A 12,490-nucleotide genomic window follows, 5' to 3' on the forward strand; every position below is an offset into this window, starting at 1 on the left:
AGATTAAGTGCATTCAGTGAATTTTTGACTTAAGATCTTTTCAAATTACAGTGGGTTTAACAAGGCATAACCCCATCATAAGTCAAGAAGGATCTGTCTTTGGAAATATTGAGAATTGGTTGCTGTGGGAGAGCCATTAACTAATGAATGAATAGAGATATCCAGTCCCACAGACTGCCCCATTTGGCAGAATTATTAACGATCGGTAGTATGGCTCCCTGGCCCACCCCATCTAATCGTTGAATATTCTTTCAGCATTCTCCGTAATCGGTCATTAGACCCCTCTTAAAACCCTCCAAATGTAGAAAATACACTACCTTCTCAGGCCGCCTGTTGTATCATTAGAAATTTCTTCCTTGTGCTAACTGTAATTCATCGTAAGTAAACATAGATGTTGAGATTTCTTTTCAAACCCATTTGCAGACCAAAGTTTAGCTTTGCTTGAGAGTAGAATGCACCTGCCATGATCTTGGCAAAAACTCTTTCATAGCTTTGGCCATGCTACATCGTGAATTTTCTTTGTATGTATGATTCAGCTTGCCCATGCTGAATATAGTTACTTTCATAGTAATTAATCAGCAATTTCCTTAAGTCCTTTCCATCCCTATTCAACAAGCATTATTTTAAAAGGATCTTAATAGTTGGAAAATGTGATTAATATTATTTTTAAAGCTACATTTCCTATAATTTTCAGTATTTACCTATATGGGGAAAAAACTTCCATCCAGCTAAATTATTAAATTAAAACATGAATTTCTCCATGCTGAAACGTAAGTTCAGTTGTGTAAAGCCGTCCTCATTACACAGGACATGCAAATCAAGCAGAGATCCTGTTGTCTAGGATATTAAAAAAGCCATATATTTCTAAAGGACAAATTTATGCTTATTCATAAAGTATCATTTGCCTTTACATAAAAAGCAAATAAAGTCATAGAATCAGTTTTGAAATGGAAAGAGACCTGTCTCAAGAGAGGCAGCATGGGAGAGAGGCCAGACTGTGGGCTTTGGGTCAGGGAGACCTGCCTTGGTCTCTCAGCCAGTATGTCTCACTTAACTGCATGTGACTTTGCCAGGTTACTTAACATTTCTGAACCCAGTTCAAGCAAGGGTTCAGAAACAAGGATGCTACTACCTACCGCACAGGATGGCTGTGCACAGTCAGTGACTGAAGTTGCAAAGTGACATGGTGCCCTGTACACTAGACTACTCAGGGGTCAGCAAACTTTTTCTGTAAAGGGTCAGATAATAAATATCTTCGTTTTAGTGGACCATAGGATGGCTGTCCTTGCTATTCAGCTTTGCTGATATAGTGAAAAACATGCGTAGATAATATGTATAGAGTGGGTGTAACTGTGTTCCAATAGAACTTTCATTTATGAACAGGGAAATTTGGATTTCATATAATTCTTATGTCTCAAAATATTCTTTTTATTTATTTCTAAATTTTTTTAGAGTGTAAAAACTATTCTTATCTCACTGGCCATGTAAAAACAGGTAGTAGGCTGGATTTGGCCCACAGGCTGTAGTTTACAGAGCCTTGTAATAGCTAAACATTTACTGTATGGCTGGCCTTGTTCAAGTGCTTTGAATCTATTAACCCATTAATCCTCACTCAGCCCCTGAAGTAGATATTAGCATCATCTTTCTTTTACAGGTAGGGAAACTGAGGCTTAGCAACACTGAGCGATTTACCTACGATTGCACCATGGTTAAGAAGCAGGGCTGGGATTCAAATCCTGTTTCCAGAATCTGTATCTATAACCTTCGGCAATATTGCCTTTTACATGGAGTGTTTTCTGTGTGTTCTTTATTTTTTTAAATGTCATTTATAGAAATAAGTCACAAAGTGCTCTTTGCCATTTGATAGTGGTCAAAGCAAGCAAAGGTGGATTCTGTTACCATGTGAATCAGGAAGCCACCTGCAAATGTTAACTCTTTGCTGCCCAAGGAGCTGCTGCTCTTGATCAATTTCAAGAGTCAGAAAAGACTTCTTATATAAGAGAACCGAAAGAAAAAAAATCACTGAAAAAAATTTATTTTCAAAGGGAAAGAAATATGAGTTACTTTCAGGCAATAGGTAAATGATCTGATGGATCCACTATAGTTTGTTGGGACATTTAAAAAGATTCCACAGAGATCATTTCAATTTGAGAAAAAATTGAAGGGGTCTTCCTTGTAGAAGGAAAAACAGGTTTTACAGCGGTATGAGCCTGATCTGTTATTCATGTGTCATCAGTGATATTTTATGCATGAGACTGGGGTGCTTTGGTACTGAGAGAAGAACTTGGTATCCAGAAAACCAAGGCTGTATCTCTAAATGGCACCAAAAAAGAAAAAGACAGGGCTCTGGAACATAGTTCCTGGAGAATGAAGCAGGAAGAGCACAGTGGGAGAACCTGGGAAGCTTGAATTCCAGTCCTGTCTCTGTTCTTTCATTAGCTGTGTTACCTTGGGCGAAGTCCTTAACTTCTCTGAACCTTCCATCCCTTGATATAAAAGTACCTCAGCTACCCTCCCCTTGGGCAAGATATGAGTGAATATGGGCGAGTCAAGCACACAAGGCAGATATAAACCATACAGGCCTAATGGGGAAATGATCAGATATAGGTACTGTTGGGTTTTGTGCCGTTTTGCATCCCTGGATGCAGTCTTCTTCATAGTAACAATGAATAGTTATGAGACTCCTTGCTGAGCGCCTCATTTATAACAAGCCTTTCAGGTGCACAGTATCATCTCTGTTGACATGTGCAGAATGAAGCTTACGGAGACCAGGTAACTTACACAAAGTTACCCAGCTTGTAACTGCAAAGCCCATGCTCTTACCTCCCTCTACAAATCTTTGGTGGATGGAACACGTTTATGACAGCACCATGGCCAGGCAGCCCTTCCTGAGACTCCGGCCCCCTGCAGTACCACTGAGACCTGCCTCACGGGGCACACATCATAGCTCAGATTTGGTACTCACAAAACAAACCGCTGAATCAGATGGGGTTAGGTTGGGTTGTGCTGACGTAACATCATAGTCACTAACATTTTTAGGCATTTGCTGTGTGCACTCATTTTAGAGGAGAGGAAAACTGAAGCTCTGGGAGGCTAGGAACTCTGTCTAAGGTCACACGGTGAGGGTAGGGCCAAGATAAGAAGCCAGATCCAACTCTAGAGCCTCACGGGCTCAGCTAGACTGCCCCTCATTCTGTATTTTATAGTCATGGATATATTTCCCTTCCCCAAGTCCTGTTTTAAAAAAAAAAGCAAAAAAACAAAAACACTTCTTATGGTCCAAATTACTCTGAAAGATTCATTCTAAAGAGAAAAGGTAGAAATCTTTCAGTTGGAGAGGTGCCCTCAACTGTGGTACCTGTGGTATCCGAGTAGCTCTGGTATCTGAGCTGCTCCAGCCCTGGGCTGTGAGTGAGTCCAATTTCCTCTGATGCTGTGATCTTCCCATTTCTGTGATGCACTTGGCAAGCTGTTGACTGCCGGGAGACAGGTTGTTTAATATACTCTCTGGGACACATCTGGAAAATCCATGAACGGGGTTGCATGCTGAGATTAAATTTACATTGTGATGCTTTGCAAGGCGTCCTCCATACTCTTGTCACACAAAAGTTAATGAAACCTTCACACACTGTCTCCTGTTAAGTTAGTCAAAATATGAGCACATCTTATTCCATCTTATTTGTAAAACAAAGCAAAAACAATGGTCATGCAGGGAGAGAGAGGAAGAGAGAAGAGGGACAGAAATGAATGGAAATGGAGTGGTGCAAGTTTTAGGATGGTTGCCCATGAAAGTACCATGATACGGAAGGTAGACAGGAGCATTCCAAGTACTCATTTGTACCTTTGACCTTCTATGTTCTTAAAACTGAAGGACTGTGGGTGTTCACGGGAAGGAGGACACAGAATGGCCTAACAGACGCCAGGTTTTATGTTTCACACTTTAAGTTAGATGCTCTCCCATTTTATCCTCAAAACAGCCTTACCAGGTGGTGCCTTCCCATTCTACAAATGGAAGGGCTGAGGCTCAAGGACCTTCAGTGGCTGGCCCAAGGTTATACACTTAATGATGCTGAAGGCAGAGTGCAAACCCAGATTCCAGAGCCCTTGCCCTGGCCACTGTCACTGACCACTTCACATTTGTTTCCCTCAAAGACAGGAAGCCACGTTGTAATACATGACACTATAATACATTAGAGAAATACATTATAATACAGTATGTGTGTCCTTTACATTATCAAGTAATGGGGAGAAGTACATTATAATACAGCATGTGTGTTCTTTACCTTTTCTTAGGCCAAAAAATGGTGGGAAGTACTGTGTAGGGCGCAGAATGAAATTTAAGTCCTGCAACACGGAGCCATGTCCCAAGCAGAAGCGAGACTTCCGAGATGAACAGTGTGCTCACTTTGATGGAAAGCATTTCAACATCAATGGTCTGCTTCCGAACGTGCGCTGGGTCCCGAAGTACAGTGGGAGTAAGTGCATCTCGGGACGTGCTCGTGGCTGGCAGGCTGGCACGGGGTCCAGGCACAAAAGTCACGTTGCATGGTGTTTCTCCTGTCTAGTTTTGATGAAGGACCGCTGCAAGCTGTTCTGCAGGGTGGCGGGGAACACGGCCTACTATCAGCTCCGTGACAGAGTGGTAGATGGAACTCCGTGTGGCCAGGACACCAATGACATCTGTGTCCAAGGCCTTTGCCGGGTGAGTCCCAGATGGCGATTTCTTCACTGTGTTGTCTTGCTGCCAAGCTGTGATGTGTGGCTTCCTTGATAGAATAGCAGCTGCTAGTATCTGTGCATTATCTCCAGGGCAGTGGTTCTCAAAGTGGGGCCCCCCGGACCAACATCACCACCTAATTCTTTTTTTTCTTTATGTTTTATTTTATTTTATTTATTTTTTTATTGAAGTATAGTTGATTTATAATGTTGTGTTAGTTCCAGGTGTACAGCAAAGTGATGCAGTTACATATGTGTGTGTGTGTTCTTTTTCAGATTATTTTCCCCTACCGGTTATTACAAAATATCAAGTATAGTTCCCTGTGCTATACAGTAGGTCCTTGTTGGTTATCTCTTTTCCATATAGTAGTGTGTATCTGTTAGTCCCAAACTCCTAATTTATCCCTCGCAGCACCACCTGATTCTGATGCATGCCAAAGTTTGAGAACCACTGCCCTAGATTTTTCTGACACTCTCTGTGGGACTCTGAAAAAAACCTCCCTGTGAAGATTTATTATAATTGACACACATACACACTTCTTTACGATAACCACAGTGCATAAGGTTAAACCCAAAAGCTTCCTGACAGTGAGTTTTGTAGATTGAATAGCTGTGCTCCAAAAGATGTTATGAGGAAGAGCCGGCCTCACTCAGATTTCTGATTTGAAGCAGGAAAACTTTTTCCAAAGACATACAGGCGAATTATTCTTGGGAGGGAAATCGAGACCCTTCTGGCAGATGGTAAAGCATCAGAGTGCTGATTTCTTAAGGGCTTGGTACCATTTCCCTGCTCTCACCAGTCAGAAGTCATCCCTCGCAGCCAGGCTCTGAGATGATGTATCTGTTCCTTGCATGGAGTCCAGGGCACATTGGAGCTCCTCATTGATAGGATTTGATTGAAGAGCCCCTATGAGCTACACCCGCCTCCTGACCCACAGCTACAGTGCGGACTTCCTTTTTAGTCCATGCGCTACAGCAAAACATTGAGTGTCTCCTCAAAGACTAGTTCATTCAAAGGAACAAAATAGTTGAGGATGTGAACTCTGTCCTCCTGGTCTTCTGGTGATTGCCGGTGTCCTTTTCAGACCCCAGTCTACACTGCTGCATTGCATTAAGATGTGAAGAAATTAAAGAGGGTGCTTAGGGCCTGAGGCCTCAACCTGGCAGCCTGCAGTCATGCTTTGTCCTCCATTCATAGCCTGTATTTAAACATAGGGGATTTCACATAAAATCAAATTTTCCAGTCCCTTTTGAAAAATTGGGATACGTCAACACTGGGCTCCAATTTCTGCATGGCAGCAGTAGCCTGCAGTGGACAGCGGCTGCTCCCTTAAGATGGGCTCTGAGCTCTTTAATGGGATACAGTCCTCAACCTCTCTGGGTTTTTTTTTTCATTCCTGAGCTATTTTTCTCATTTACTTTACTTGTGGACTAGTGCTTCTCTAACTTTAATCTGTAGACGAAGCACTTAAGGGTCTTATTAGCATGCCGGAAAATCTACTCTGACTAAGTACATCTGGGTGGGGCCTAAGATTCTGCATCCCCACCATCATTGGGGATGCCCATGGCTGCTGGTCCAAGGACCACATTTTCCCACAGCAAGGCTAAAGACAATTTGAGTTCCCAACCCTTGAAAGTTTAAAGAGACTTAAAAGTTCTTGTCATTTTGAATGCACCTCATTCAAAGAAACACATTACTTATCATTTTATAATCTCTCTAATACTTACCATGTATTTCAACTGTTTTCTTTTTAAAAGCAAGCTGGATGCGATCATGTTTTAAACTCAAAAGCCCGGAGAGATAAATGTGGGGTTTGTGGTGGCGATAATTCTTCGTGCAAAACAGTGGCAGGAACATTTAATACAGTACATTATGGTAAGAATTTGTTCCTAAGAACCATGAGAAGGAAAATAGTCAAAGTGTAAACATTGTTAACCACGTGTAATATGTAAAAGTATTCATGTCAAGTGTAAAAATCAGTCTTGATAAGGTACATTACCCATCTGGCTATAAGGCACCTAATAGTGAGAATTACATTGTATTCCTTTGTTGCCACCTTTTACACCATGCTTAGAGAAAATGAACCAATCTGTGGAATGCTCAATTTCTGCTCACTTCTTTTCAGGTTACAATATTGTGGTCCGAATTCCAGCTGGTGCTACCAATATCGATGTGCGGCAGCACAGTTTCTCAGGGAAATCAGAGGATGATAACTACTTAGGTGAGATGGGTGCCCCCTGCCGTTTGCAGGAATTCTGGTTCTCTGGAGCAGTTGGCAGAGGCTACTTCCTTTCCCCTATAGCAGGTGGACAGCTTTCAGATGTCATGTATTTTCATAAAAGAAAGAAGTTGATCTTGAAACTCATTATTTTATTTCTCCCTTGTACATTATACCCTCAGCCTATTGATTTAAGAGTTGTGTGGTTATAGTAGTCAATATCAAGGAATAGACTCTGGATCTTAGAAAATAGGCCCCAGATCAATTTTTTTTCTTTTTTTTTTAACATCTTTATTGGAGTATAATTGCTTTACAATGGTGTGTTAGTTTCTGCTATATAACAGGGTGAATCAGCTATACATATACATATATCCCCATATATCCCCAAATCAAATTTTGAAAGTATTTGCCTTGTAAGTTTAGCCTAAAATCATTGCTCTTTTTGAGTCTTTCAAAAAAAAAAATCTTTCCTTTGGGTAACTGACATGCCAGTGTTTTAGTAGAGGTGTTAGTTGACCTAACCAATAGCAGATCACGGGTGGACTTATTCAACATTTCGTTATTCCTGATCATTCCAAAAGGTTCTATACTGGCAATGTGTTTCTTATGTCATTGCTAACATGGCCCATCTTGTTATTTCACAGTTTCTTCATCTTTCTCTCACCATGGCCAAGCACATGATTAATTCATATCTATTCCTATTTTCAAACTACAGCTCACCAACAACCCTGGGTGTATTTTCAACTGTTGGCTCAGCCCAGTCTCACTTCAGATTATCATTCTGTCAACTTCCATAAGTGATTAGGAAATTCACCCAATTATTTTTCATTAAAGAAAGGACATGGGGACTGGGGTAATGACAGAAAGGGATTCAGCTAGTCGCCTTGCACAGCCAGACTCTTCTTAGCTCTGAAAAGCAGCACAACTTGCACTCAGATCTAGAAGAAATCAGTCAGTGTTTAAAAGAAATGAATGGACTTTCTTATAATGTCCAGGCAGGGACTCCATGCATCTGGATACCACCTCTGCAGAGGCTTAGTCCAAACATCTGGACATACTGAGTCAGAAATGAGAATTTGTTGGATTGAATTAGAACCCGTATCTATATTTTGGAATGTCTGCATGAAATCGTTTACAGATAAGCAATGATCCTTTAGCCAAGCGTGCTAATTAAATATAACATTTACACATGCCTCTGTTGTAGCATTTTCTGCAATGTCTCATCATTCAGCCAGCCAGCCACTTATTTAATATGTGCGCCAGGCCCTATTCTAGGCACAATGAACAAAACAGGACAAAAACATTAAAAAAAAAAAATTCTGTCTTCTTAGAACTTTTTAGTGGAAGGAGATAGACAATAAACAGGTAATAGAAGGTAATAAGTAAAATTAGAAAACAGAGCAGCATAAAGAAAATTGGGATACTGAGAGTGGGCAGGAACAGTGGAGTTGAAATGCTTGAATTGTAGCGAGAGACAATGGCTATCTAGGGGAAGAGCATTCCAGGCAGAGGGAACAGCCGATGTGAAATCCTTAAAAGAGGAATATGTCTAGTTTGTTCCAAGGATAGAGGGAGGCCAGTGTGGCTGGAGCTTTGTAAGCACAGAGGAGAGTCCCAGATAAGATTAAACAGGTAGCAGGACTAGATCATATAGGGCCATATAATCATTGAAAGGACTTGAACTCTGAAAGACGAGGGTAGCTACTAGAGGTTTTGAACCAAGGGAAAACATGATATAATCATATTTATATTTTTAAAAGAGTACCCTGGCTGTTATGTTGAGAATAGATGGGGTCGGTGGGTAGGATACAGGGTAGAAACAGAAACAGGGTGGGTTAGAAAGGTATTGCAGTAGTCAAAGAGAGATGTGCTGGCTTGTCCCCAAGTGGGAGCAGTGGAATTGGCAGTACACAGTCAAATTCTGGATATCTTTTGAGGGTAGAGCCATCATGATTAGTGGGTGGGTTGAATATGGTGTATGAGAGAAAGAGAAGGGTCAAGGATGACTCCATGGTTTTGACCTGAGCAGCCAAAAGGATGCAGTCACCATCAACTCAGTTGAGACTTGGTCCTTATTTATCCATGTGACCACTAGTGTTTTAGGGTCAGAAGCTGTGTCTTTATATTTTTAGCTCCTGATACGAAGCCTTCACATGATATGAACTAAGTACATTATGGCTGAATTATTGAATAATTATTGAATAATAATTATTGCTCATGCTATCTTCATTTACTGAGTACCTGCCATGTACTTAATGGGGGGGATGGAGTTATGATGGAAATACACAGAATCATTCCTTCTTTAAAGACTGTAAAATCTTACTTGGAATCAGTTCTCAGTGGTTGCATCAGCTTTTCCTCACCCTAAATATCCAAATGAGTGGTACCTTTTAAAACAGTTAACAAAGTTCTTGAGGACCCTATCCAAATTATTTTTGGGGAATCCCACATTTCTCCTTCAACCACTGTGCACAATGGGTCAAGCATTTTTCTTCGTGGACTGGATTATAAATTAGAACCTGTGACTGCTGTGGCCTTACTACTTCCTAATTAAATCCAGCAGCATTGCATGCAGCCTCCTTTATTGGTTAATTTCCTGAGAGCCAAACACCATGTTGAGCTATTCCTTTCTTCTCATCGAAAAGGAGAAGGATTCTCCACTGTTATTCTCCTTCTTGGAAAAATAATCTCCTTCCAAGCAGTGGCCTCAGTTCAATTCAACTTCATCAACCAGGTCAGGTGCCTGAATTGGGGAGGGCCTTCTGATATCCTTTTATTTCTCACTAGAGGTTTCTTAATCTCCTTGTAAAGAATGAAAGCAAAATTAAAGAAGATTTGTCATCTGGGACAGACAGTCTGAGGTAGTCATGGCTCTTTAATGGAATATTATGGGAAAGTTACCTGTTGGCCAAAGAACGTCTCTCTGGAAACAAATGAAAAGTCCAAGCAAAGATGGCGAGTCACAGTTCACTGAGCATGAAGGTCAAGACCTTAGAGCCTTTGAACCTTACAGTGGTTTCTTAACAAGTTAGGAGGAATATGATGTTGTCATCAAATCTGCCATGTGTAAATGTTTACTCTTGGCTTGAAGGAAGGCGCAGCAAATGCTCTAAGAAGATTTTAAAGCCCCCAGTTGAGTCTTGCTGGAGGCCAGTCCTAGCTGTTCGGTTGCTAAGCGATCATCTGTATACCTCACTTTTTTTTTTCAAGGTCAGTCAAGCCATACTCTTTTCACATGTGTTGGTGAAGGAGCAGTTTCCAGGAGAGAGGGCCTTTGTAGCAACCCAGCTCTGATGGGTGAAATGGGGGGGAAACCAACCCAGGAAATTAGCTCCCTAATCGCATTAGTGGGAGGTTGGGCAGTAGACTGTTGTTTTCAGGAAACTATTTGTTTCACAAGGTACCGAAGCAGAAAGTCTCCATGTCAAAGGTCATCCTTTCAGCATAGACCCCTCCCTCCTGTTGGGTTAGAGCCAAGTTGCACCCAGTGCTACCATGTTCGTGTTTCTTTAGGAGAAAAAGGAGCCATTTCCATGGTGCTTATTTGTCTCCAGGACACTTAGCCCTTGATGAATGGTGGCAGTGGGAAGACAGGAATCGATTCAGTTCAAGATAAAGCAGGAACTCCATTTCACCCGATGACTCCTATCTCCTTTCCTACTCACCATCTAATGGGATAAGGAGCATGCAGTGAAGGGTGAAATGCCCCCAGGTCAGCATGAGCATGAGAGGAAGCCTGGAGACATTGGAAAGGAGCCCCAGAATTAACATAGGATAGATGACTGTTCTTTGAATACAGCCAGAACTGGATTATCGCTTAATTTACAGAACTGGCCTTGTGACATCTCATTTCCCCCCTTTTAGTGAAACATCAGCTGAGTAGCTAGCATGCGACTTCACTTGAAAGAACTGGGTGATTTTTCTGGCAGCACATCCTACCACCGCCATGTAAGTGACCCATGTTAGGAGGCAGCCTCAGGAGGCCTGAGGGGCCACAGAAACAGCCTCGTCTCCAACCAGTGACCCACTGAAACTCTTACATCTTGCATGGCTGGTGGGTCTCACGCTACAGGAGCTGCAGGGGAGATGAGGTTGTCAGAGGTTCACACTGACGGGGAAACAGTTTTTTGGCTGGAAGCTTTCTGTTCTCCTTGTCACGAATGTCAGGTTCCATCAATCACTTGTTCTTTTGACATCGTTGACTGAGCACCTACTATGGACTGGGATCTTTCTTAGGCTTAGAAAAGTGCATTTTTGAATGTTAGCTTTACTTAAAGAGGCTCATGCAGTCTAGCAGAACAAATATCTTAAATTTTTAAAAATCTGTAGCTAAACATATTTGCTTTCAATTTGTACATAAGATAAAGAACGCCTGAATTCATTCACTCATTTCATGGATATGTGTTGACCTTCTTCTTAGAAAACTTTAGTGGTTAATAGGCTCTGGAGACACACTTCCATGATTAGAAGTCACCTGGCCTCAGAAAATATTTTAATAATGTTTAAGTCATGCTTTTCTTATCCATTAATTAAGCAAGTATAAAAGTGTGATGAGGAGACAATGCATTTGAAAGCATTTTGACCTGCCAGCTACCAAATCCTATATGCACTCTCCTGTTTAATGTTTGTAACAATTCTATAAGAAATCCATTATACAGAGGACGAAACTGAGGCTTAGAGAGGTTGAATAACTTACCCAAGGTCACATGAACAGAAAATGGGAAAAGAGTTAAAATCCTTATTGGTCTGACCTCAGACCCTGTACCCTTAACCACTTCACTTTACTACCTCCATATAGAAAAATGTGTAGCTGACCTGGGGATGAACATGACTGGGAGTTGAGGTTTATTGGTGGGAGTGAATGGTGAGGTTGGAAGAATAGGTCATGATAAGATTTGTAAAGATACAGGAAGGCAATGCTAAGGAGTTTGAGCTGCGTTCTGTTGGTAGTAGGGACGATCAAAGGATTTTGGATCAAGAAGAAGCAGCCAAGATCTTGGATTTCCTATTTTAAAAGATTATCTTTTTAAAAGCTTTTTTTCCTGTGTCACCACTTTCTTCCCAACCATTTCAAATGAAGGCATCTTACTTTTACCTCAGGGCCAAGATGGGGCTTATAAAGGAGGAATGCTGGTAGATGAAGCGCAGGTTTAGGGATCAAATTTGATGCAATTAATTCGTGATCCTGCGAAGAGCAGTCCTTGCATCAGTATAGTGCCCAGCTGGGTGAACTCTGCGAGGTTCCCATGTCCTTGAAAACAGGGCCAGTACTGCTACTGAGCCACAGGGAATATTCAGAGCTTCATTGAAGCCTTCATTAATTTCCACATAAGGGTATGATATCTACTTTCCGTGAATCCTCTCAACCTCTTCTACATATGCATTGCTTCTAGTCTACTTCTGGTGGAAGACAGTGCGTCACCTGCATCAGTGAAGGGCAGGTTAGGATCTGGCAGACGCCTAAGATAACTTGCCCCCCCCCATCCCACAACCAAGACAGATGTCATTAATGATGCTGAGACACGATGCTGTCAGGGAATCCTGTTCTGCGTAGT

General features: G+C 41.6%; 1 protein-coding gene across 3 annotated transcripts in view; it reads left to right on the top strand.

Moving 5' to 3' along the window:
- Positions 1-12,490, top strand: part of ADAMTS9 (ADAM metallopeptidase with thrombospondin type 1 motif 9) — a 171,935-nt gene that overhangs the window by 52,350 nt on the left and 107,095 nt on the right. For all 3 annotated transcript variants that reach the window (XM_082639425.1, XM_082639426.1, XM_082639427.1), the window contains exons 13-16: positions 4,294-4,475; positions 4,566-4,702; positions 6,475-6,592; positions 6,843-6,938. In XM_082639425.1, the coding sequence (XP_082495551.1) occupies positions 4,294-4,475; positions 4,566-4,702; positions 6,475-6,592; positions 6,843-6,938 (533 nt within the window). The remainder of the gene's footprint in view (positions 1-4,293; positions 4,476-4,565; positions 4,703-6,474; positions 6,593-6,842; positions 6,939-12,490) is intronic.

The sequence above is a fragment of the Mesoplodon mirus genome (assembly GCF_964341445.2).
Source record: "Mesoplodon mirus genome assembly, chromosome: 12".
Classification (NCBI taxonomy): Eukaryota; Metazoa; Chordata; class Mammalia; order Artiodactyla; family Ziphiidae; genus Mesoplodon; species Mesoplodon mirus.